Below are 27,948 nucleotides of genomic sequence, written 5' to 3'. Positions count from 1 at the left end.
CCCCTGTGTATTACTCCGCCCACATACAGCCACAAGCAGAGGACACTCTACAGGTTGACACATTCTGCAGCTGTTGGACAACGTCATGTACTTTTGAGGCTTTTTCAGGTGGGAATGCAGTTGTTTAGATTGCAACCATGCAGTTTATTAATAAGGATAGTGCCTATTTTAAATATTTCTAATAACGAAGCATCGGATTTAGTGCATCGGCCGCCATCTGAGCAGTGTCGGTTGACGTTTCGCCACAAGATGGCGACAAAGTCTGCATATTAGGTCCTTTGAGGAAGAAAAACAGCAGCTGGACAAATCATTATAAATCAGGTAAGTGACATTCTAAGTCGATCTCTCTTCTACTGTATGTTGTAGTGCTGCATTTATACCACAGAATCTGCAAGTGTTTGCTTTTCTCTGGGTTTTTCATGGTTAATTATTGTGATCTTAAGATTGCAACAGAGAAATGCTAGGAAATCTCTGTAGACTGATGGCATTTCATGCTGTTCAGCTTTATAATCTTACAATGTGAGCAAAATCAGCTGTTCTGTCATCACTTTAGACATTACGCTAGAGAATCATACAACACTAGCTCTACAGTGATGTTTGTGAGTGAGCAGAGGCTTCTGCTGTTCTGATGTCAGCTGCAGATGTGAATGAACAGCGGAGGAAAGTAGTTCCTCTTACAAAAGGGTTTTTTAGACTCTCTGTGCTTGATATTATTACATGAGCAGCAGTGCAATATGGCTGTATATCGGCACTGGCTGGACACTTATGCTGCGTTCACACCAGATGCGGAACGCGCGTCAAGCGCGAGTGATTTACATGTTAAGTCAATGCAAACGCGTAAATAGACATCCTGCGGTGCGAATGACGCGAATTGCGCAAATGGCGCAGTTTGAATGGCGCGGCGCGAATTAAGCGTTATGCGCGTTTTGCGCGAATCACTCGAATTTGAAAATCTGAACTTCAGCGGACATTCGCGCCGCGTTAACCAATCAGGAGCTTGCTCTTGTGGGGGCATGATTGTGACGTAGAACCTGTCAGTTCATCAAACTGGGCTGGGCTCAGTCAGAAGCACCGCTGAAAGCCTCCGTCATCCAGGTTCAGTTTCTGGAGGAGTTTATGAGCTCACAGAGCTGGATGCACCTCTGAAAGGATGTAGTGGACTCAGACACGGTGCTAAACATATCGATGCTGTTTATCAGCCTTCATAATGCACATAAACACTGTTACTTTCTTCATAAAATCCATGTTAGCCATTTAGCAACGAAGCTACAGTCACCAGGCAGACAGAAGCCCTGCCCATCACGCGAACCCGTGTCTGTTCTGAAGTGAATTTGACAAGCGAATGAAGCGGATTTGACGCGCGAATGAAGCGAGTAAACTCAAATGTTCACGTGGCTATTTACGCGCGAATAGCGCGATTTATACGCGCGTTCCGCGTCTCGTGTGAACACAGCATAAGTGGTTCTAAGGCCATCAGCCAACGCACGCCTCCCTCCAGTACCGATATACAGCCACATCACACGGCTACTCGTGTGATATTGCTCTTATATTTCCACAACTGATCTTGCAAATGTTAACAAGACATGAAACTATGCACTTCTTCCTCAAATATGCAAAAGAAATTATTTTTGCCAAATTTTAAATAAATTTATATTCTGCTGTATAAAAATAAGACTTGTTTTGGAATACATCTATAACACATTTTACTTTCTAACATTAAAACCAGATTCAATAATATTCACAAAATAATTCTGCTTTCATGTATAGATTTGCCTCTCGAGTTAAATTTACTTTAAGCAAAATCTGCATTAATTTATGCACCATTTTGTTTCAGTTGTGGGATTTAGATGAGCCAGACCCTTCTTGATATTTTCTGTGAGGTTCACTCACTCATAAATGTAAAACTCTGCAATTGAAATAAACAAACACAAACAATAAACATTCTTCATTTGCATCAGTTTGAGTAAAACACAACGTAAACGGAGCCGAGTGACAACACCAACACAGTCTTGCAAAATGAAAATGCTGGAACGGAATGAAAACGCGGTGATGGAAATAAGAGGAGGAGAATGTAAACGCATGAGCAGGCTGGGAGGATTGGGGGCAGGGTGTCAATGATGGGGGCGGGGTACCTGTCAGCCTTCTGAGCCCCTGGCAGCAGCAGGGTGTTTAGCTCCACCCCCAGGGCGGGGCTAGGGTTCCTACAGACAGCAAACACCATTCAATCAGCAGCTCCAGTGACAGAGCTGAACTCATCCTCGCTCCGTCAGCAGGACTTACTCCCAAAAAAACGACTTTATATTGAATATCTTTACCATTTACTCCCAAAAACACCCGAGCAACTGGTTTACTACTGCAGCACTATGAAGAACCGGATTGTGATTGGTCAGTCAACATTATGAGGTCATCATTTCATTGGAATGCTGCTCTGCGTCTCGTCTTAATAATAATAATAATATATTTCATTTAAAGCCGTCTTTCTGGCAATTCAAGGACACTGTACAATAAAAACAAGAGCAAAGAAGAAGAATATAAAAGTATACACAACTAATAAATAAATAATAAATAAATAATCAAAGAATGATGCTAAATCAGAAACTAACCCTGACACTAATTATATAACTAAACATTTATGTTTATACTTTTACTATTAGTTCACGATTCTGAAGATAAAAATCTTCAGAAAATATTGTACTGAATGTTAGCTGTATAATAAATATAAACACCCCTACAACATTTAGTTTTCGTTATTTTGGGTTGTATATTAAAAAAACTACAACAAATTCCCAGAATAAAGGAATCGTATGGAGAAGTAGATGGTGTTACTGCACTGTTACAGCATCAGTTATTGCTTTTATACTATATTTATATAGGTGTAACGGACCTTTAGTGTTCTTTAGTCACAGATCGTACCATTTTTCGGATCAGCCAAAAGGGGGAGGTGTGGGGGGACAAATGTAATTTGCTTTCCATTTATTACAGAAGCAGCTCTGCAAGACACTTTTGGTTTTAACAAACAGAACTGAGAGCCTGTAATTTAATTACAAATAAAATGAAGAAATAATCAGCTGAATAAAAACAAACTTAAATATTCAGTGCTGTGAAAATTCCCTGTTGCTGAAAACAGGAAATGTAATTTGCTTCCCATTTATTACAGAAACAGCACTGCAAGAGACTTTTTTTATAATTATTTTTTAGGGGTTTTCACCTTTTATTTGACAGGACAGTATAGAGAATTGACAGGACAGTGTGGGGAGCAGAGAGAAAGGAAGGATTGGCATAGGACCTCAAGGCGGGAATCAAACTCGGGTCGCCGTGAACACCGGAGTGCACGTGACAGTGCACTTTCCACTACGCCATTGGCACCGTACTGGAAGATACTCTTGGTTTTAATAAACAGAACTGAGAAGCTGTGATTTTATTAAAAATAAAATGGAGAAACAAATCAGCTGAATAAAAACAAACTAAAATATTCAGTGTTGTGAAAAATTCCCTGTTACTACTGTTGCTGACAACACTAAATGTAGAAATCTGACATTTATCATTTCTACAACACATATATTTTAGCCTCATCTTCGATAAATGATTCAGTTATTCACTCATAAATCTTCACGTTTCATTGCTAGATGATCAAATTTGAAGGATTATTCAGTGGCGTATTTTTGATGGCTGTTTGTCGCCACCTATTGGTTTAATAATGTAATTGCTGCCAACAACTTCCTTCTTAAGCATCATTAAATACATTAGATGGTGATTTAAATAAAGTAAAATGTTAAATTAAATTAAGTTAAATTAAAAATTTATTTAAATGAAGTTAAATGCACATGACGGTGATGTTAAACTTTACAATAAACGTCAGCGGTTTATCTAAACTATAAGCTGTTCTCCCAGTACTTCTGTGTTCATTGACTGTTTGTAACTTCATCCCTAACTCAAAACATTAAAGACTCTATCTCTTTCTTGATTTTTGCATTTTCAGATTTGAATGCCACGATTGGAGGATTAATAAACATATGCGAACCACCATCATTTATAATTGATGTTGCGTGGGTGTTGAGATCCCGATCTTTCAATGATTAATCCTGCAGCTTCCACTGAATGCGTTAATGCAGGCTAAACAAGTAGTGACAGAAAACACCTTTAATAACCTGAGAAACCCACCACAACTTCTTCCAGCATCATTATATTTTACAGGAAAGCCTGAATGTTTCCATACACGTGATTTAAATGGCATGAGAAGCGATCTCTCTGCGATTGCTACAAATTTAGGATTACTCCGTCAGTAAAACAATGTATTAATTAGTGGGTCACATGTGTTTCGAACATTGTTGTGATCCACAGGTCAACCATGATCCGTTACACCCAATAGATTTATGCAATAATTATATTAGTAGGTCAATTATAATAAGCTAGCAGAGTATTTTTAAAGAGACGCACTTGATTCAACATTACAGAGAGCTTCCTTTTAAAATAAACGACACAATATCAGCCCGTGATAAAACCCTTCAGAAACGCCAGCTGAGAGCTTTCAGAAGCGTCCGGAGCACTAATGAGCCAATCAGAAAGCAGGGTAAGGAAAATGCATCAAGCAAAACCAGCTTATAGTCACTCATCTAAAACCGCAGCTTTTCTGCGTCGCGTCCAAAAGAAAAGGAGAGAAAGAAAGGAGGAAAGGAGGGAGAGACCGTAGATGATCACTTCTCCACAGGCTGCTGATGGGGGCGGGACTTACTTGATCAGCATCCCTTGATTGGGTAGTAGCTCAAGCTGGACACGCCCCCCTTCAGTGGTGCGCAGGTAAGCAAACTCTTCCAGCATGTCGATGTCTGGTGGAGGAATCGGGTTAAGAGCTAACCTTTGCATGATTATATATTTATTTATTCATTATAAATAAACACATCAGGAGGCACATCTGGTACAATTTATATATAGTATATTAATCTATATCAATCTAGAACTCCACATCTATAATCCTCTTAGTCTATGCTGACATGATCTTCAGCAGCTCAAACACTCTAATGGCGAATGGACAGACGGCTGCTTCTCACTCAGGGCTGCTGTATATGCTAATGAGATGGTGAGATAGGCACTAGTGGGCGGGGCTTTCCCCCGAGAACGTCAATCAAAGTGTTTCATCAATAGTCATGTGAGGAAAATAGTGGTTTTCCGACACAGATTTGAAGGATACTGGTGACGTAGTTGAAGAAGTTCTCGTACTGGAAGCTGCCCTGCTGACAGATCTTATCCACCGCCTTCAAGAAGAGACTTTCACCCTGCGGCCAATCAAACTGCAGCAGCACGATCACATGGCCGAGAGCCAGGTCGTCCCTGTTGTCCGTGAAAGCCCTCAGCTTGGAGAGAAACACACGCATTATGAACCCATGCTGGAGTAAGAGAGGTCAAATGAACACATCTGTGAGGTGAAACGTTACTTTAAAACAGGCCAGCATGAGCTGAAGACAGAAGGGGAGGATGGATTTACTGGTGCAGGGGACGAGCCTCAGGTCATTACCTAGAAACAATGGAGAGAGAGAGAAAGAGTGATTACCATATTCCTGTTAAGGTAAATAACCAATAGCTAATGAATATTAAAGGAGGCGCAGTATGTCACTTTATCCACTAGAGGGAGTATTCGCAACAAACAAAGGCGTAATTTGATGATCCACTTCGGTTCATGTCTCTGAGATCTAGATGGAGCTGTCAGCTGTGTTGCCAGATCTAGTTATTTTAAGCATTATGTATTTTGACATGTTTTTAATACTTGAACTGACATTATTAAAGGAACGGTATGCCATTTTGTCTACTAGAGGGCATTTAACCGCAACAAACAAAGGTGTATTTTGACGATGCACTTAGGTTCATGCCTCTGAGATCTAGAAGGAGCTGTCAGCTGTGTTGTCAGTCTTTAATACTTGAACTGACATTAAAGGAACAGTATGTAATTTTGTCCACTAGAAGGCATGTAATCACAACAAAGGCGTATTTTCATGATGCATCTACATTTCTTTCCCTGAGCTCTAGTGGGCGCTGCTGCAGCCTTTTCTTCTGTGTTGCCAGATGTAGCTATTATACACGTCATTTGACTTGTTTTTAATACTAATACTGACAGCATTAAAGAAACAGTTTGTCCTTTTGTCCACTAGAGGGTGTGTATTCACAACAAACAAAGGCGTAATTTGATGATGCACTTAAATTCATGTCTCTGAGATCTAGATGGAGCTGTCAGCTGTGTGGCCAGATCTAGTTATTTTAAGCATTATGTATTTCGACATGTTTTTAATACTTGAACTGACATTATTAAAGGAACGGTATGCCATTTTGTCTACTAGAGGGCATTTATTCACAACAAACAAAGGCGTATGTTCATGATGCATTTACATTCCTGTCCCTGAGTTCTAGAGGGCGCTGCTGCAGCCTGTTCTTCTGTGTTGCCAGATGTAGCTATTATACACGTCATTTGACTTGTTTTAATACAAATACTGGCAGCGTTACAGGCACAGTATGTTATTTTGTCCACTAGAGGGCATTTATTTACAACAAAGGTGTATTTTTGATGAAGCACCTAAATTCATGTCCTTGAGCTCTAGCTGCTGCAGCCTCTGCTCTTCTGTGTTGCCAGATCTTGTTAATATAAGCACAATAGTATTATTATGACAGTATTGTCACCTCTCCTGGTCTTGCTGCGGGGTTTGCGCTGCTCGTCGCTGCTCTTCACAAACTCCTGATTCTGCGGTAACAAACCCCCAACGGTCTCTAGGAGCTTCTCACATGCCAGCTGAAGAACACAACACCGTCAGCTGTGTGTGTGTGTGTGTGTGTGTGCATGGGTGTCTATCTGTCTGTTCATGTGTGTGTGTTTGAGCATTTGTTGTTGTTATTGTATTTGTTTGTGTGTGTGTGTTTGTGTTTATCGATGTGATTGTGTATGTGTTATTGTGAGTGTGTGTACTTGTGTGTGTTTGTGTATAGAAAGGTGAGCGTGCATGTGTGAAGGTGAGCATGTGTGAGCGTGTGTGTGTTACCCTGTACTCCCCCAGAGCGTAGTGACACGAGGCCTGCTGGATGACGGCTCTGTGGTTCTCCAGGCTGGAGCTGGAGCCGGTCTGCAGGGAGTTCTGGTTCTGGTTTTGGTTCTGCTGGAGCTGCAGTGATGACATCAGAGCCAGACTGGACAGAGCCTTACGGTACTGACCCTGGAAAACACACAGACAAAAACACACACAGACAGTTAGTTTGTATTATTTAAAGCCATGCCAGCAGTGAGACGTCTTCATACTAAAAAACAAAGTGAATTGGGTTTATCATCCACAACAGAAACTGAAACCACAGGCATTTTTTTAACAATGAAGGGCATCTATTATGCAAAAATCATATTTATGCAAGGTTTAACCCCAGTTGTGTGTCAGCAGTCCAATCTTCAGCCTCTAATGCTCAACATGTATTAATTGTGTTTGTTCTAATCAGACTTGATGATGAAGCACTTTGATTGACATTCTCCCTTTGTACGTGTCATCAGAGGGGGAAAGCCCCGCCCACTAGTGCCCATCTCTCCATCTCATTAGCATAAACAGCAGCCCTAAGTGAGAAGCATTATAATTAGCATAAGCATTAGCATAGTTATATTAAAGCTCTCAGAACGTTATTTCATCTACATTACACTAATTTTCTAAGAAAACGTTTCCTATCAACGTTGCAAGAACATTACAAAAACATTCAGTTATTAGTCAATCAGTTAATGAACCGAATCATTCATACCTGATAGATGATCATATCTGTGAGGAAAATGCGAAACCACAGCCACATCTCAGTTTTCCACGCTGAGCAGATCTTCGCAAACTCTGGAATAAACCAACAACACACAGTTTAATAGTGTGTGCGCATGTGTGTGTGTGTGTGTGTGTGTGTCCTGCTGTTTAATCTGGTCTCTATCTGAAAATCAGCCCCTATACCCTTAAATAGTGCACTATTAAGGGATCAACCTTTTCTAATGGTGTCTGAAACCATAGTGGATGCTCTTAAGTGCACTCAATCAATCCCACAATGCACTGCAAAAATGAATGAACAACCCATGTGCACTCAATGGCTATAAAATACCCATAATGCACTGCGAGAGTTTGCATGCATCTGACCACAGCGTACCTCAACTTTCTAAACAACATATGGCAAAGTCTGGAAGAGATACAGCACTAAACAGATACAATACAAGTCAATGGTTACAGGTTTCTAACATTTTTCTAAGTATCTTCTTTTGTGTTCAACAGAAGAGAGAAACTCAAACAGGTGAATTTGATGACAGAAGTTTCATTTTTAGGTGGCTGTCTGTTTAGGTAGAGTATATTAGTGGGCTAGTGTAGGTACTAGTGACTGAGGGTGTAGGGTGTGATTTGGAATGCAGCCCTGGTGTGTGCACTGCAGACTGACCGGCCTCCAGGCTCGGGTGTGAGTGCAGCAGATCCCAGCTCTCTCTGGCCGTGCGGAAGTGATCCAACGTCTCGGCCCAGTTCAACATCTCCGACTTGCTGACCACAATGTGCCGCCCTCTGCCTTTGGCCAACACGTCCTCATCATCAGAGCTCTGCACGCACACACATGCAAGCATACACACAAGCATACACACACTGTAAACTGCGCTGTTCTTTAACACTCATCATTTTAACAGCTCTATCTTCATCGTTCTCTTCATAGTTGATGTGTTGGTGTGAACGGGCTGTCATGATTGGCCCTTTGAGACCCACCATGGTCTTCTCTCGTCCGTCAGTCAGCTTGCGTTTCTTGTGTGTGTGTTTTCTCTCCACTTCAACGTCAGCGTAAACACTGGACAGATCCTCCAGCAGAACCCATGGACCCGAACTCAGAGACGAGTGACCTGATATTACACACACGTTTACATATATATATATATGCTTAAATAAATACACACATGCATGCATACATACATTTGACGAAATGTTTATTTACAGTTAGATATACATATATATTACAGATATTAAATAGATATTAAACATACCGGCCACTTTATTAGGTACACCTAACCTATTGCTGCTGACCATGCCCATCCCATCATGAGCACAGTGTCTCCATCTTCTGATGGCTACTTCCAGCAGGATAACACACCATGTCATAAAGCTCAATCATCTCAGACTGATGAACATGACGAGGAGTTCACTGTACTCAAATGGCCTCCACAGTCACCAGAGCTCAATCCAATAGAGCAGCTTTGGGATGTGGTGGAACGGGAGATTGGCATCATGGATGTGCAGCCGACAAATCTGCAGCAACTGTGTGATGCTATCATGTCAACATGGAGCAAAATCTCTGAGGAATATTTCCAGTAGCTTGCTGAATCTACAACACCAAGGATTAAGGCAGATCTGAAGGCAAAAGGGGTCCTAGTGAGGTGTACCTAATAAAGTGGCCGGTGAGTGTAGATATTAATTTGAGCTCCCTTAAATATATATGTACGGCAGAGATGCCACACACACGGAAACTGACCCTGGAACAGTGAGGGCTGTACTGCGGAGACGTAGTGGAAGGCGCAGTGAAACAGCACCAGCGTGCAGCAGCTGACGATCTGACTGCAGCAGCGAGAGAAACCGTCTGTGTCTGCAGCTGACAAAAACCTGCAGAGATCTGACACACGCTGCAGGAGCTCTGCGTACGACCTAAAACACACACACACACACACACACACACACACACATATATATAAATATACATACATACAAACATACATAACACACACATACAAGTATCAATACAGGCAAACACAACACACACACCATACACAAAGCATGCAGACACCACACACAGAGAGTGAGAGCTGCTCAGACGCATCATTCCTTATGACATCATTCCAGCATAATTCTCCTCACCGGCTTCCTTTCTCTCCCTGCCAATCACAGAGCGAGCCGACCACGCCCACCATCTCCAGCAGCCTATCCCACGGCTCCGTCACCACGGACGCCTTCTCTGACAGCCCATCAATCACAGAACGTTGGCCCCTCCCACGTCCTGGAGACTTCAGACCGCCCACTTCCTGTGAGCCTGACCAATTACAGACATGATTTTTATACAGACATACAGAAAGACGGCAGACATATGCTGATACTCAATAATTCAGTATATTGTGATGATGAACATGCCTAATAATAATTTGTAGGCATTTCAAAATAGAGTAAAAAATTATTTATTATTTAAAACTTTCTCTAATAATTATTAAACTTTTTATTTTTTATTATTAAATATTAATACATTCAAAGATTGTTTACATATTATATAAATTTGTTTTTTAATTTAAATATTTCTACATGTATTAAATTATAATTTGTAAAATATATTTTTATTTAACTTTATTATTATTATTATTACTATTATTAATTTAAATTATTTATCATTTAAACTATTTTATTATTGAATATAATTAAATTTAAATATTATTTAAATATATTAAATAGCATTTATATCCAAATATTGCTTAATTATAATTTTGTAAAATATATATTTTTATACATTTTAATTTAACTTTATTATTGCTATAATTATTATTATTATTAATTTAAATAATTTATTATTTTTATTATTAAATATTATTACATTTAAAAGATTAAATATAATGAAGTTTAAATATAATATTAAGTAGTATTTTAATTAAAATATTTCTACGTTTATTAAATTATAATTGGTAAAATATTTTTTTATTTTATTAATTATTATTATTAACGTAAATTATTTATCATTTACACTTTTGCATTATTAAACTTTCATTTTTATTAGTAAATATAATTCAATGGAAATATTATTTAAAATATTAAATAGTATTTGCCTTTAAATATTATTACATTTATTAAATTATAATTTTGTTAAAGATTAATTTATATATTTTATTTAACTTTATTATTAATATTATTTTTATTATTATTAATTTAAATTATTTTTCATTTACACTTTTTTAAAATAATATTTAAATTTAAATATTATTTAAATATATTAAATAGTATTTATATCTAAATATTGTTTAATTACAATTTTGTAAAATATATTTTTATATATTTTAATTTAACTTTAATAATTAATAATAAATTATTATTATTATTATTATTTAAATTATTTTTATTTAAAGATAATATTAAACTTCATCAAATTTAAAAGACATTACATTTAAATATCATTTAAATATATTTAATAATATATAGCATTTACATTCAAATATTATTAATAAATATAATTTAGTAAAATCATTTTTATTTACACCATAGTAAAGACTGCAGGAATTAATAACAACATGAAAAAGACAGACAGATATATTGACTCTCTCACCCTGCATCTGTCCATCCGCCGACGGCTCCCGCGTGACATAACAGATGTAAAACTCTGCTGCTTTGTGCAAGTATTTATAGAGCAGACTGACAGGAAGACACATCTCTGGATTGTTGAGGATCAGCGGCAGAACGTCACACACTGACAAACAGAGGAAAACGACAAATTCAGGTTTTTCATATTTTGCACAAAGATATTTTACAATAAAATAACAAGTAAATGATAAACATGTACCGAACAGCTTCCTGAAACAGTTGACGGGCGTCTCCAGATCCTCCACAGACTCCGCCTCTAGTAAAGACTCTCCTAGACTGACCTGGGAGAGAGGTCAAGGGGCCAGAGGATTTTTATTTAAAACAAACAGTTAAAAATATGTAAATATCAATTTATATATTTATATAGTTTATATATTTATATTAAATGTGTGGAGATATTTCTCTTTAAAATTAATAAAGTAAACTAAATACTTAAAATATGGACTGACTATAAGACTATTGACAATAACAGCGAAGCCGCTCAATTATCCACTGCTGTTATACACAGAAATAAAGGAGATAATTATTTAACACAATTATATTAGTTAAATTATAATTACTTATTTATTATAAATACAATTATAACAGCTTAATTATTGTAATCTAGATTATCAGAAATGAATCATTGCAAATATACTGATTATTATTGCTGTTTTATCCTCAAAATGTTGATTGTTAAATGCACAGTTTGTTTTGATCAATTATTATTTTTATTGTTATAAATTAATAATATGATATGAATGATTATATATTGAATAATAATGTGATATATTGATTAATAATTTGATATACAGAATAATATGATAGATTATTTATATTTTTTTCATTTTTATTTGTATATATAGTTTTTTTTTTACCACTACTACTACTACTGTTTACGTTCTATTAATTTTATAACTGCTTTGGCAATACATTTGTAACATTTGTCATGCCAAAAAAGGAACTATTTAATTGAGAGAGAGAGAATGAGTGAGTGAGATTAAGTGTGTGTGTGTGTGTGTGTGTGTGTGAGTTTGAGACAGAGAGTAAGATTGAGTGTGTGTTTTTCTGTGTTTGTCTCTGCCTATCTGCCTGAGTGTGTGTGTGTGTGTGTGTGTGTGTGTGTGTGTGTGTGTATGACTGACCCCGTGCTGCACCACAGACTCCGGGAACCTCTTGAGTAGCAGCAGCAGCATCTCTGCCTTCTCCAGTGTGTTGAAACACTGTTCTGTGGCCTTCAGGAGCATCTTACACTGAACCTGCCCTGGAAGAGTCTCAAACACACCTGCGCACACAGACAGACATGCATATATACAGACACAAACACAATTAAATCAAAATAAAAAGTCAAGTGAGTAAAAAATAAAGCATCTAAAAAAATCTAAACTATAATATTACAAAGAAGCACAGCGAATATAAGCTAAATGCATTAAAATACTATGATAAGTCTATAAACCGTGTCATGAATACTACACACAAATACAAATAAACGTTAGATTGAAATAAATAAATAAATGAATAAAATAAACTGCAAAAAAGTAACTGTAAACTGTACATTTAAATGAAAACTGAAGATATAAAATTTAAAATATTAATGAAGTATATAAAGGACAGATAAAACACCTTTGAGAAACTGTGCGTGTTTGTCCTGGCTGTCGTTCCTCAGGGCCGCCGTGATCGCAGAAATCTCTCTCCACACCACCGGCTGCTCGGGGAAATTCACGAATCTGTGCAGGAGGAAAAACCAGCAGAGACAGCATCAGCACCGTACCCCAGCCAACATGTGCAGTGTGTGTGTGTGTGTGTGTGTGTGTGTGTTTGACTCACATGTCGTACAGCAGTCGGCCAGCAGAGCTCGTCCTCTCAGCATTACGCTCAATACTGTACATCTCATACTGCACACAACAACAAAACACACATCAGTGCACAGAGCTGACAGATATAATGTACAAACACAAACACACACACACACACACACACACACACACACAAAGACATGCACACCATTTAGGTATAAATGAAAAACTCAATATATATTGATTTTTGTTATGTATTGTCTGTAAATATTATAACAATACTCGACACATACCCAAACTCAACCGACAGAGGTAAAGTTGGTTTTATATTCGCACATTCGTTCATTTAGAAGTCTCTGTATTGTTTACCATGTTACTTTGAATATTCGATCGGAATTAGCATGCAAGTATATCTTGAAAACAACATTAACACGGTTTATTTGACTGTGAACAATGTTGTACTTTGATAGTCATTGGCTGCTAATATGATTTCGCTATTTAGAGTTTGCAAATAATACTTTTATGAAATTATATTATTAAGGAGATAGTCTGAATGTGCGTATATAAAACCAACTTTACCTCTATACTCAACCGTACACTATCACACACTTATTCTCTCTGGTAGGAATAATGACAGATAGAAAGCGCACACACACAATCAGACATAAGATTACATATGCAAAGATGTGCATACCTTTCAGGAATGAAGTCAATATGACTGGATTGTTGTTATGTATTTTCTGTAAATATTATTACAAATTTGGTGACAGATTTATTTGGTATTTTATCAATATGTCTATGTATATTCTCCCTCCTGTGAAATTGTAATTATTTTGAAATATTTCCCAAGGGTTTCACACTATTATCTATCATATAACAAAAAGAGCCACCAGTGTTGACATTGCATTGGTCCTCACTAATTTAAAATGCTTATAAATGGGTCAGAAGATGCTTATATTAGTATCTGATGATGTGCTGATGTCTCTGTGAGGATTGGTTTAGGTTATAACTTTAGACAGTGTCATTAACCTGATATTAAAACAATGGAAGCCTATAATATGCTTACTAAGATGGTGAATCAAACCTGTGTGTGTGTGTCATCTGTATGTTGAGGTCAGTAGGGTAGAGTAGGTGTGTGTGTGTCACCTGTATGTTGAAGTCAGTAGGGTACAGTGTGCGCGCGGTGATCAGCCAGGCTTTAGCTGCATACGGATCCTGCGGCACAAGCTCGCGCGCGCGCTTCACCAGGAACTCACAGTCGCCCTGCGCGGACATCTGCTCTGTTTTCTTCCGTTACCGGCTCTACTGTAACAAATAAACCGGTTCAGACGATCAGAACACCGAAAAACACCGGGACCAGTGGGTCTCCACTGTTTTACTTCCGGGTAGAGACAATGAATTTACAAAATAAAAGTCTCAAAACAACGCACAGGCGTCAGCGTGTATTTCCGTTCACGCTTCACATCATCACACACTGTAAATCTAGACATAAAACATTATGTGGTGAACTTGCTTTTGCTGCTTGCAACATTTCACATTCACAAGTAATTTTTTCCAGACCTATGTTTGTTGTTTTTATGACCAAATTTAAAGAATATCTTTCATTGATCAAATTGACTAACAACAAAAATGCTATAAAACGATCTGTTTACAACCGTTTTCTTATGTTTAATGGGCTATTTTTGCTTTTTAATTTGTATTTTTATACCCCCTGTGTTTATCTATTTCTTTTTGATTATTTGTAAGTTTTTATTGTTAAAGATAATTATTTATAATTACTGTTTTAAGGCTTAATAAAAGATAAATAAACTCATAGAGTAAATCATAGAGCGTAAAACTAGCAACTGAAACACATTAAATGGCTGGAAACGTTTTAGATGCAGACTTTAATCACTGGAAAACGTAATTACACTTAATTTTTGGGTGAATTTAACACAAAAAAAGTACATAACATAAGATTTCTTCCTCTAAATGCATGTGTATTATGCAATATTTCCTGAAGATGTAGCAACAAAGTGTGTTCCTCTTTGAGCTTGAACTCATTTTCCATTTGTGAAACAGTAAAAGGCCAGTTCACACTCCAGCAACACAACTAATATTGTGTTTCCACATAAAAACTAGAGAAACTGAATATATATACATTTGTATTTTATTTATTTATCATTTTATTCATGTATTTTCTTCAGTTATTTATATTATTTTAGTTAGTTTTTGCTTCACGTGATGCAGCACTTATTCATTTATACGCATGAATATATGTCAGAATTCAGAGCAATTATTAATAACATTGCTCATGTTTTGGACAATATTTTCATTCGTTCATTTATTTGCCTTCAGTTTAGTCCCTTTATCCATCAAGGGTCGCCACTGCTGAATGAACTGACAACTATTCCAGCATATGCTTTACGCAGCGGACGTCCTACCAGCTGCAACACAGTACTAGTAAACACCAATACACACTCATTCACACTCACTCATACACTACGGCCAATTCAGTTCATCAGTTCCCCTATAGCGCATGTGTTTGGACTGTGGGGGAAAGCGGAGGACTACAGTATATTTTAATATTTATTTACAGTTTAACATTGCACATTTGAACACTTCTTCTAGATTGTGTGCTCAGAATATTTATATCCCATCTGTAAGCACAACTGAGCACTGCTGGAGGGAAATGAATGTGTTATTTTAAGTTGTCGTGTACAGTGTTAGGCTTGTGCAGTATTATTGTACACATGGCACTAAACTAGATCTAAACTAAACTCATGCATGTGTTTTTATTAGATGGCTGGTCTTGTGGTCATGCAGAGACGCTTTATGCAGTCTCAGAAATGAAGATGTAAAGCTGCGGTGGGGAGTTGGTCTATGTTACAGTACATGCTCTCCCTTCCCTTGCAGTGTTCCGGCCTACCTAAGAAACCACTGAGTAAACAAATAAATCAATCGATAAATGACTAGAAAATAGAAGTGTGATGAGAATAATAATAATAAATACTTTAAATAATGACATTTTGGTTGGGTTATGGCTAGCACAGTGGCTTAGTCACCTCACAGCAAGAAGGTTGCTGGTTTGAGTCCCGGCTGGATCAGTTGATGTTTCTGTGTGGAGTTTGCATGTTCTCCCTGTGTTGGTGTGGGTTTCCTTTGGGTGCTCCGGTTTCCCCCAGTCCAAACACATGCGCTATAGTGGAGCTGATCAACTACACTGGCCGTAGTGTATGAGTGTGTGTGTGAGTGAATGAGTGCGTATGGGTGCTTCTCGGTACTGGGTTGCAGCTGGAAGGGCATCCGCTATGTAAAACATATGCTGGAATAGTTGGCAGTTCATTCCACTGTGGCGACCCCTGATAAATAAGGGATTAAGCTGAAGGAAAATGGATGAATGGTTTGGTTAATTTGATCAAATTGATGAAAGTGAAATGTAATATGTTGTGCAAAATTAAAGGGCAGCTTATTAGCATATTTTAAGGGTCCATATTAGACTGTGTTGAGCAGTTTAGTTATTAATCTACATGTTATTAAAAAATCTATGCAACGTCACAGATGAATAAAACTGAAAGCTGATTAATGCTGATGTCTTCATGTGCACATTACTTTCTTCCTCTCAGTCTCTTGGTGGTAAAAGAAAACTCGGATATAAAAATAATTCCCCTAAAAAATTCATTTCCCCATTTAAAGCCACAGCAGCAGTTAAACGACATGTGAATATTACATTTTCATGCTGTGGTGTGATGAATATCCAAGAGTGAACACCATATGAGAAAACTGCAAAGACAGGAGGTTAAATAAAGAGCAGATGTGACCGTGTGTCATGTGATTATATATGGTGTGTGTGAAAATAATGCAGCACGATTTAAAGGGACAGTTCACCCCAAAATTAACATTTACTCAGTGTTACTCTCCCTCAAGCGCATCCAAACCTTTATGCGTTTCTTTCATCTGTTGAAGGATTCTTGTAGCTGTAAAATAAAACATCAGTAAACTTTACCGTAATAATCAAACAGAACCTGTGGTCGCCAGAATTTTAGCATGAAGCTTACCATGCAGACACTAAGAGAAGAAATATGTAAAGTTGACGGTAAACTGCGATGCTTTATTAATTCTGTGAATACACTATTGCTTTGTTGTATTACATCTGCACATTTTAGCCATTTTCGTAACTATACTATAATAAACACCATCATGGCAACACACACAAGCTAAAGTAATGCAGTAAACATTACAGTATATCATAATAAGATGTAACATAAAACTCCAACGTTCATCAGTGACATGAAAATTAAAAAGGACCACAGTAATGGAGAGGGGTCTGACTGCAGACTCGGTGCAGAAGCAATCTGAGCTGCATGCAATGCTTTTATTTACTAATCTTGAGAGGATCACCTGCTTCTGATTGCTTGTGACTCGTCCCGCATTATCTAATGTATGATTAACCAATCAGACGATTTCTAAGCCACTATAAACACCCTCAGCTCCATATCACAGCCATCGTCATTTTGAAGAATCCCCCCTTCCACCCCTACTCCTCCTGCTTTCCTAGATTGGTGGCACGGTGGCCCAGTGGTTAGCACTGTTGCCTCACAGCAAGAACGTCACTGCTTATAGTCCTTACCAAGCCAGCTGACATTTCTGTGAGGAGTTTACACGTTCTCCCTGTGCTCACGTGAGTTTCCTCCGGGTTCCCCGGTTTCCTCACACCATCCAAAAACATGCAGCTTAAGTTAAATGACTAATCCAGCACCATAGACATGCTCCTAGTCAGTAGTTATCTCTTAAGAGCGATCACTGTCTGTTCATTAGCTACTACAGCAGGGGATTCTCCACATCTACCACAGCTCAAACTCCCCTCTCGCCCTGCAAATGGGAGGGAGCCCTGGGCTTGAGGATCTTATGAGCTCAGGGCTCTCTCCCGGGACAGCATGACTAACACACTTCATAACCACTCATCAGCTAAGGGTGAACTCTTGAATGGGCTCAGGCCTAACCCGACGTCACATTGAGTGCACCGTGTCTGACATTGCATCTCTGAGCAATGCAATCTCAGCTTGCATCATAAAGGCTGCATCCAGATACTATTACAATAAGGTCAGCATAAAAATAAATGAATAGTTAAATCACATGTAGTTTGACCTTTGGGAGAGTTCATTTAGTATTAGTTACTATATTTATTAAAGGGATAGTTCACGCTAAAATGTTAATTTACTCACTATTTCTTTACACTTCCTCAAGTGGTGTTGAGTTTCTTTCTTCTGTTAAACACAAAAGACTTTTGAAGAATGTATAAAAACCTGCACTACTGACTTGCATGTAAGGAAAAACAAATACTATGGAGGTAAGTTGTTGCCGTTTCCAACATTTGTGTTCAAGAGAAGAAAGAAACTCTGATAGGTTTAAAACTATAAGCATATCATTAGGAAAATTCATTTTTAAATCCAAAATGTTGATGCATTTCTTTAGTTATATTTGCATTCTCCATAACAGATATGTGCAAATTTGGTGCAAAATAAAAATGGTTTTATTAAAAGTACATTAATCATGTCTAAGCCTAATTTTAATATTTAATTTAAGTACCAATTCTACCACTTTATAAATTGCGAAATTAAATAAAAACTGCAATATTCAAACTTAATTGATGTGTATAACAAGCAACTGGCAGCAGTTCACCAGTAACTTTCTGCATATAAATAACAGCAAAAGTACTGTGTTTATATTTACAGAAACACTTATCCTGCTGTATATGCATATACAAACATGTTTATAGTTACTGTAAAATATGCAGTGGTTAGCACTGTGGCCTCTACACCTGCCAACACTCCCTTTTTTCCCGATCCATCTCCCGCCACCCTCCCGTTTTGTTATTTCTCCCCAAAAACTCCAGTAATTTGTTGAGCCAACATCTTAAACCAGCATCATGTTGACGTCAAATACTGACATTTATTCATCAGGTTTGGCAATCAAAATCCTACATCTGATGGACGTCATAGCATCCACTAACATCATTAGACGTTGATATTTGATTGATTTTAGGTTGGATGTTTTCTAATCCCCATAGACCATAGATATATACACTAGATATCGCATAGGGACCCTGAGCATGCGTCTATAGCGCCGCCATATTGGTACAGTGCTCCCAGGACAAATGTCATTCAGCCGCACTAGTCAAGACAGAGTTATTACGTGAAGATGCTGGACTTTAGCGCTGTCTACGGGTGTAGTAACGAGCAAACAACGGAAACTAAGCACAAAGGCAGAACATTTCATAGGTAATATTAAGTTTTTTCTGTTTTCGTATGTTCTTTTGTGCTAAACAGGTCACGTTATTGATGATAACAGTCACTTACTGCATTCACCATAAGACAAAGCAGCTCCAACTCGCACTTAACACTCGGCTTATGCTAGTTTTGTTGAATAAAATCAGCAAACAATGCAAAAGAAATATGACAACGAGATGCTGCGCTGCCAGAAACTGGTATTATTGTCGGCTAACGTTAGTGAAAGAGTCGTTCATAACGGAGATTCATTCACAAACGAATCGCTCCCTCCGTCAGTATGAGCAGTGAAAGCAGGAGAGGAGCTGTGTTTCAGGACATGATTAGATCAGATTTAACAGGGAGGGTGAATAGTACATTTCTGTACACACAAACACAAGCTTTTAGTCAGGAATGCCCGTGCGGTCACTGATCCATCAATGTAGAAAAGTGATGTAAAATTATAATTTTCATAATTAGAAAAAAAAATTACATACTAACATCCAGGAAAACTCCCGATCACAGATATATGTGTATATGTGTATATCTCTGGCTTTGGATGGCCACAGTCCTCCGCTGTACCTTGGTCCCGCATTCATTTCAAAGGAGCGCTACCCTGTAGCAAGATGGCGGCGCTATTGACGCATTCCGTCCAATAGACAACAATAGGCCAGGCGACATCTAATGTATATATTTATGCCCATAGACAAGAAAAAGTAAAGTAATGACTGCAGATTGAAGGACACTAGTGGAGTAAAAGTACAGATACTGCACTAAACATCAAGAGAAAGTAAAAGCACACATTTATAAGACTACTAAGTACATTACAATTTCTCAGAAAGACTACTCAATTACAGTCATTTGAGTATTTAGTTACTCTACACCACTGAATATAGTTCATATTAAAGTGTAAGAAATGGCAGCAAAATGATCCTTTAAATGTTATTTTCCATAACTGCATTTAGACTGAGAGTACTGGACTGCACATTTGAGGCCACATCCCCCTGTCACTGGGTTCTGAGAGAGCTAAAGGAAAAGTCAGAGTGAGAGCTGTGCTCATTTTCCACTGACTTTTATTTTTAAAAGCTTGTATTGCCTCTATTTTCTTTTTTTAGTCGGTGTTTTGTAAATGGATTTAGGGGAAACTGCTGAGCCACAGCGTCTGACTTGTCTTCCTATGAGGAAACTTCCTCTTTCTCTGTGTTGAAGAGTTTCTCCGTGTGTCAGTAATGCGCTGTTTGTGTCGATGGTCTGACACACTCTTCTCTTCTCCTCTGGACTGCAGAAATGAGGCTCGTATGTGGATTAATAATGATGATGATGATGATGATGATGCACACGGCTGCAGGTGAGAGACATTCAGACTTTTGTATTTCCTGAATTAAAGGGACAGTTCACAGAAAAAGAAAGATTCTGTCATCATTTACTCTCACTTTACTTGTCACAAATCAGTTTGGGTTTCATTCTTCTGTTGAAATCAAAAGAAAATGTTTTGAAGAATGTTGGAAATCGATAACCATTGACTTTCACAATACTTATGGTTATCGGTTTTTCAACATTATTTAAAATATCTTCTTTTGTGTTCAACATTTAAAAAGAGACTCATGAAGGTTTGGATTTGGTTGAGGGAAAGAAAATAGTGAGTAAATGTTAATTTTTGGCTGAACTATCCCTTTAAATTAGACTTCATTACATACAGGACACATTATTGCTGTGTTGGAATTGTTTTATTACCTATTTTTATATTTGATTTTGCTTATTTATGAGTTTTCTCAATGTTTAAATTTGATTATTTGAACATTATTTAATATTATGGACATGGTAGGATTTTGTACTCATTAATTTGCTCCTCATGTCCAATAATTAACATTGAAAAAGGGGGAAATAATTCTTTCATTTTAAGTGTAGAAGTTTAATAAATCATAAAAATAGAAACGTCTGGCAGAAAATGGGGTAAAATCTTAGTTTCTACATTTTTATATCCTGAATTAAAGGGACAGTTCACTGAAAAGTTTAATTCTGTCATCATTTACTCTCACTTTAATTGTATTTTGGCTGAACTATCCCTTTAAATTAGACTATCCCTTAAGACTATCCCTTAAACTATCCCTTTAAATTAGCATTACGTACAGGACACATTCATGTTGTCTTGGAATTGTTTTATCATGCATTTATATATTTGATTTTGCTTATTTATGAGTTTTCTCAATATTTAGATTTTATTATTTGAATATTGTTTATTATTATGGACATGTTGGGGTTTTATTATTCGTCATTTTGCTCCTTATGTCCAATAATTAACAATGAAAAAGGGGGGAAATATTTCTTTCATTTTAAGTGTAGAAGTTATAAACCATAAAAATAAAGACGTCTGGCAGAAAATGGGTTAAAAACATTCAGTATATTCAGACATTTTTATTTCCTGAATTATAGAGACAGTTCACTGAAAAGTGTAATTCTGTCATCATTTACTGTCACTGTTGTAGCTTCTTTATTATGTTGAAAAAGAGAAAGATATTTTGTAGATTTTTGGAAATCGGTAACCATTGACTTCCATCGTATTTGTTTTATATGGAAGTCAATGGTTACTGGTTTTTAACATTCTTCAAAGTATCTTCTTTTGTGTTCAACATAAAGAAAGAAACTCTTGAAGGTTTGTAATTGGTTGAGGGAGAGTTAATAATGAGGACGTTTTCATTTTTGGATGAACTATCCCTTTAAATTAGACAGCATTATGTACAGGGCACATTAATGTTGTCTTGAAATTGTTTTATCATGCATTTATATATTTGATTTTGCTTACTTATGAGTTTTTGCAATGTTTAAACGTTATTCTTTGAATATTATTTAGTATTATGGACATGTTGGGATTTTATTATTCATTATGTTGCTCCTCATCTCCAATACTTAACAATGAAAAGGGGGAAATAATTATTTCATTTTCATTGTAGAAGTAATAAACATGAAACTATAAAAATAAAGATGTCTGGCAGAAAAGGGGGTAACTAAAATCAACATATAAGACACAAATAAATCACATGATTTTTACAGATGCAGGTTTCAGATATATTTAGATTTTGAAAAAATATAAATGCATATATAAATGTATACATAAATGGATCTGATGAGTTTGCATGCATCTCAAAACCATTATCATTAGTTGTTTACATCTCTACATTACATCAATATTGTGATGAAATAGCTCAGTGTTGCACTGTTTATTTTTCTGTTAAAATAATCTCTAACTTGTGAGTATAAAAACACAAATTTTCTCATACGCTTTCTTAAATCTGATGTGCATCTGATAACTCATTACATTCACTCATTCCTAATGCTGAATGACTGAACAGTAGGACATGACCGAAATCATGCATCTGTAATGTTATGCAGAGCCTGAACAGCTTCTATATTTTCAGCGTCTCCGTGCCTAGTGATGTCTTTCAGTTGTTTACAACACTCATTTGAAAATGTAAAACCAAACATCTTCACAAGTTAGAGAATAGTTTAGGAATATGGTGATTTTAATAAAGCATAATAGTAATATATAATTTAATTAATGTGTTTCCCCCATGAGTTCTGGCTGTTCTGTAATGTAAATAACTCACATGTGACTGCTTCATAAACTTGATGGCTGCTAAAGGCCGGCTGCTGCTAGTGAGTGTCAGAGTGTTGACCCTGAGTGCACTTCTTATTTTTAGGGTTATCAGTGTGATCACAAAACAACACCCACAACACTCAAACTAAACTTATCTTACCTTCCAGTTCAGCTTTTAGTGCTTAATGTGGTTCTACACACACACACACACACACACACACACACACACACACACACACACACACACACACACACACACACACACACACACACACACACACACACACACACACACACACACACAGAGAGAGGCCTCTACGTTCCTCTATGTTCTCGACCTTCAATCCATTGTAGATCAATCTAAATCCATCTTACTGTCAAATATGGCAAATATGGAACACAGTAAGCACCAAATACTGTGGTGTTCACAGCTAAATAATGCCCTGTCCTCTCCTATACGCCCTGACAAACCAACCATCGATGAAGAGCTCATATTTTTCTGCTTCCAGATGATGTATCATATCTATGTGTTTCAAAAATGGACATTTATGGCTGGTTTGTGCACAAATGTCAGTCCACACATCACAACATGGTCAATCAAGGTTGCTTGAAGGGCGTCAGACAGATTTGGTCTTCTATATCCAGGTTCTCCCTGTCTCCTGTACTCCTCTTCCTCTTACTGTAACACTGACTTCCATATTTATTGATGACTGTAAACCCAAACGTTGTTTTTAAACTGTGTTTACACCTGACTGGTGTGTCTACAGCTCTGCGCCAGTGTGTGTGTGCGCACTTGACGGCTGTGTTTAGAGTGTGTGTTTATTTGTAAGCCTTTGCTTTGAGATCGCAAGGAGTTCATCATTCATTCGTTTTCCTTCAGCTTAGACCTTTTATTAATCAGAGGTCACCACAGTGGAATGAACCGCTGACTATTCCTGCATATGTTTTTGTGCTGGGGATGCCCTTAAAGCTGCAACCCAGTACTGGGAAACATCCATGCACACTCAATTACACTCACACACTACGGCCAATTTAGCTGATTCAATTCACCACATGTGTTTGGACTGTGGGGGAAACCGGAGCACCCGGAGGGAAACGGGGAGAACATGCAAACACAGAAATGCCAACTGACCCAGCTGAGGCTCGAACCAGCGACCTTCTTAATGTGAGGCGACAGCACTACCTACTGCGCCACCATGCAGCCTGAAAGGGAATCACATCTTGATAAATCTGCATATCTAATGCATAAAAGTGTGTTGACTGTTCTGCGAATCACTGTCTGTAATGATCTGGCAGTGTGTGTGAGCTCTACAGTTAATCTACATTAGGTCAGCGTTTCAAGGTTTTGTTAATTGTGGGAGAGTTTTAATTTTAGAGTGTGAACAATTTAAAAAAACTGTAATTCAGGTTGAAGACCAAAATGTTTCACTCTCTCTCTCTCTCTCTGTGTGTGTGTGTGTGTGTGTGTGTGTGTGTGTGTGTGTGTGTGTGTGTGTGTGTGTGCGTGCGTGCGTGTGTGTGTGTGTGTGTGTGTGTGTGTGTGTGTGTGTGTTTCAGGTGTGGAGCGTTCCTGCTGGTTTAATCAGTCTGATCCCTGTAATGCAGCTCCTGGAGATAAACTCAGTCTGCAGCTGGTGCCGAACACTAGAATATATGAAGTACAGATGAAGAAGAGAATAACCAGCACAACACATGGTCCAGTTTGTAGAATAAAAAATGACACATTCAAGAGTGACTGTGATCTGTATAAGAACAGGCCTGATGTGAAAGTCATCAATGGGACTCTGATAATAAACTCAGTGACCAGAGCAGATTCTGGGATTTACACATTATTTGTCCATAACTCTGCTGGCACTGAAACACCTTCAGCAGATCTACAAGTAAATATTGAAGGTACAGTAACTCTCTCTTTAGATTCATATTCTGTAGATATCTCACTCTCATACACACGAGTAGCACCAGACACCATCTGTGGACTTTTTTTGGTATTTCTGCCCTGATTTTTTGTAAAAAAATAAAAATAAAAAAAAAGAAGAAGAAGATCTGCATTTATGCTGAACTCTTAGAACATGAAAGCTGAAAATGTACAAACATTAATCAATAAAAGTCAAATAAATGCATTTTATGGTTATAATATATATTCAATTGAAAGGTTGGGTTTTGGTATACAGTATTCTCTTATAAAATACAAGACAAAATACAATTGTACTGTGAAAAAATAGTAAACTGTGATCAGAGCAGATTGAAAAATACAGGTTAAGCATTAAAAACAACAGCGAAGCATCTACATCTCATAGAGAAACTCATACTTGTTTGATTCAGTTGATGTTGTGTTGCTCTTATCAAATATTGACAAGCTGTTCCATCAGTTTAACTTTTCTTAAACATCTTGTGTTTTTCTCTCTGCAGATCCTTCACTGGCAGCAAAAGTTCTGGGAAGTCTTGCTGTAATCCTCATAGTGTTGCTCTCCGTGCTTTATTTCTTTTACAGAAAGAAGAAGAAGAAGGCCAAACCACCATCAGGTCAGTCAAAACTACCATCACAGCACTGATTAGTTGAATAATTACTGACTAATTATTATGACTAAAGGATAAAGTCACCCAGAATTGATCATGAACACTGAATTGTGTATTAAACTCATGCAATGTTTTTCTGTGATGTAAGTCATTACATAATTTCCATTTCAAAGACCAAATGATGAAGAAGGAGTCGTTTAGCAGAAGCTTTAGTGACCGCACGACTACCAAGGAAGCCCAAGGGTTTTTTCTCTTTAACGTTTGTAACAGCATTCGTCACCACAGTGCTGACTCTGAGTCACGAAAACGACAGAAACAACAGAGTCATGATGATTCTCACATAAAGAAGGTCGCTGGTTTGAGCCTCGGCTGGGTCAGTTGGCGTTTCTGTGTGGAGTTTGCATGTTCTCCCTGCGTGGGTTTCCTCCGGGTGCTTCGGTTTCCCCCACAGTCCAAACACATGCTGTACAGGTGAATTGGGTAGGCTAAATTGCCCGTAGTGTATGAGTGTGTGTGTGAATGTGTGTGTGGATGTTTCCCAGTGATGGGTTGCGGCTGGAAGGGCATCCGCTGCGTAAAAGCGTGCTGGATAAGTTGGCGGTTCATTCCGCTGTGGTGACCCCGGATTAATAAAGGGACTAAGCCGACAAGAAAATAAATGAATGAATATGTGTGATTTATTTTATCACATAAATTATAAATGATATAATTTATACTAATTAATATATAATTGTGTAATGTAATATATAACAATGTATGTGTTATAATATATATATGCATATGCATATGCAAAACTGTGTCAAATATGAAATACATTACAGATAAATGTACAGGTATATCCATAAAATTAACTTAAAATGTACATTTAGCATAAGTCTGCAAATAAATTATCTAGAATACATAAAAACAAAACATATTTTACATTTTAAAAATACTCAAAAATGTATTAAATGTTTATTAAAAATATGTAAATAAAATATAAATACTTGAAATTATCATACAGTACAAATATTTTATTTTTAGCTGATAAAAATAAGAAAATAAAGTCAATAAAATGTATATATACAGTGAAATAATCAATGTGTATAAATAAACACTAATACATTTTTTTATTCAAAATATATGTATGCAAATCATATGCAGTATAAGTTTTTAAAATACTCTTAAATGTCTAAAAAATAATAGAATAAATAAATATAAATATACATTACATGTAGCAAGTCAAATAAGAATATAAAGTAAACTAAATATATTTGGTGAAAAAATAATACAGCATTTTTAACCTGCATTGCATGCTGTAAACTATATTTATTATCAGAAACTTTCCCAATTCACACCTAATTTGGACAAAAATATGAAAAAAAACACGTGTGTGTTATCATACATTTACAAATGAAACCAAAGTATTATAAATACATTTAATTCATCAGAAAATAAAAGAAAATATGTCTGATGAAATAATAATTCCCCATAGTTAGTCTCATAATTATATTTATTATCACACATGTCTCCAATTCACACCTAATTTGAGCAAAAAATATGATTGTGAAGTTGGTGATCACTGGCTCTTATACCTTCTATACATCTATAAACACAAGATTATTCTTTATTGATCAGCATTAAGCAGAAATGATCTGCTTTATAATCTGTCTGCAGATGTGGAGTACACTACAGTCGACCATCAGAAGAAACCAAGCGTTCAGAAGAAGAATGAAGACCTTCACTATGGAGAAATAAACTTCAGCAAGTCACACACTCGTCACACACACCAGACACAGACGCAGAGCAATCAGGAGGAGTGTCTGTACGCTCAAGTGCAGACAAGCTAATATGAGCTCAACCACAGAAACCAACCCACCGTCAGTGCACACCATGAGGAAACGCTGCGTTCATTTCTGCAGCTCAGTTATTAGCTGTGTGTAAAGACAAAAACTACACAAACAGAGTGTCTCATCCTCACAAAACAGAACTGGACCAACTTTAGAAAACTACACTGGATGAAGGGATAGTTCACACAAACATTAAAACATCAGCATTTACTCACTGTTTACTTCTTTAAAACCTGTTTACTGTTCACTTACAGAGTTGAGCTTTTAGTTCAGTTTGCTCCTGCACGTGTCCCTCTGTTTATTGCGCTTTTCACTGGATTACTCTGTTTGTTTTGTGTATTAAAGTGTTATTTGTATTCTCTCTGCTTCTCCTTGTGACTCTATAGCAGGGGTGCTCATATGGAAAGAGGATATATGCACATATATGAAACCTATATGCAGTATATATGCACATTTAAGATAATATATATACTGCATTTATGCATATATATACCACATATAGGCAAAACTGAGGTGCATATACGTGCATATATACTGTAGGTCTCCTGTATTGCTTCTTTATATCCACATATAAGCCCTACATACAAGAAAGGTCTCATATATAGCTCACGTCTCACTTTGGCAAGTGTCATACAT

At 37.1% G+C, this 27,948-nt stretch overlaps 2 protein-coding genes across 4 annotated transcripts in view; one reads left to right on the top strand and one right to left on the bottom strand.

The window, feature by feature from the left end:
* ints10 (integrator complex subunit 10) overlaps nt 1-27,948 on the bottom strand; it is a 41,032-nt gene that overhangs the window by 1,124 nt on the left and 11,960 nt on the right. Inside the window, 17 exon segments of one of the 3 annotated variants that reach the window (NM_001441951.2) lie at nt 2,133-2,201; nt 4,733-4,826; nt 5,189-5,351; nt 5,433-5,512; nt 6,667-6,775; nt 7,023-7,193; nt 7,756-7,838; nt 8,422-8,575; nt 8,736-8,866; nt 9,493-9,662; nt 9,873-10,044; nt 11,317-11,457; nt 11,551-11,632; nt 12,476-12,615; nt 12,954-13,057; nt 13,158-13,225; nt 14,273-14,509. In NM_001441951.2, the coding sequence (NP_001428880.1) occupies nt 2,133-2,201; nt 4,733-4,826; nt 5,189-5,351; nt 5,433-5,512; nt 6,667-6,775; nt 7,023-7,193; nt 7,756-7,838; nt 8,422-8,575; nt 8,736-8,866; nt 9,493-9,662; nt 9,873-10,044; nt 11,317-11,457; nt 11,551-11,632; nt 12,476-12,615; nt 12,954-13,057; nt 13,158-13,225; nt 14,273-14,401 (2,060 nt within the window). In that variant the 5' untranslated portion in view covers nt 14,402-14,509. 3 annotated transcript variants of the gene reach the window in all.
* Nucleotides 20,553-27,673, top strand: si:zfos-741a10.3. The gene is given in 4 exon segments (NM_001386317.1): nt 20,553-20,719; nt 24,524-24,859; nt 25,376-25,489; nt 27,140-27,673. Coding segments are annotated over 4 exon segments (684 nt in total). The 5' UTR covers nt 20,553-20,658; the 3' UTR covers nt 27,313-27,673.

This window comes from Danio rerio, chromosome 14, assembly GCF_052040795.2.
Source record: "Danio rerio strain M-AB ecotype USA chromosome 14, GRCz13ab, whole genome shotgun sequence".
NCBI classification, from domain to species: Eukaryota; Metazoa; Chordata; class Actinopteri; order Cypriniformes; family Danionidae; genus Danio; species Danio rerio.
This window is presented reverse-complemented; position numbering and strand designations above follow the sequence as displayed.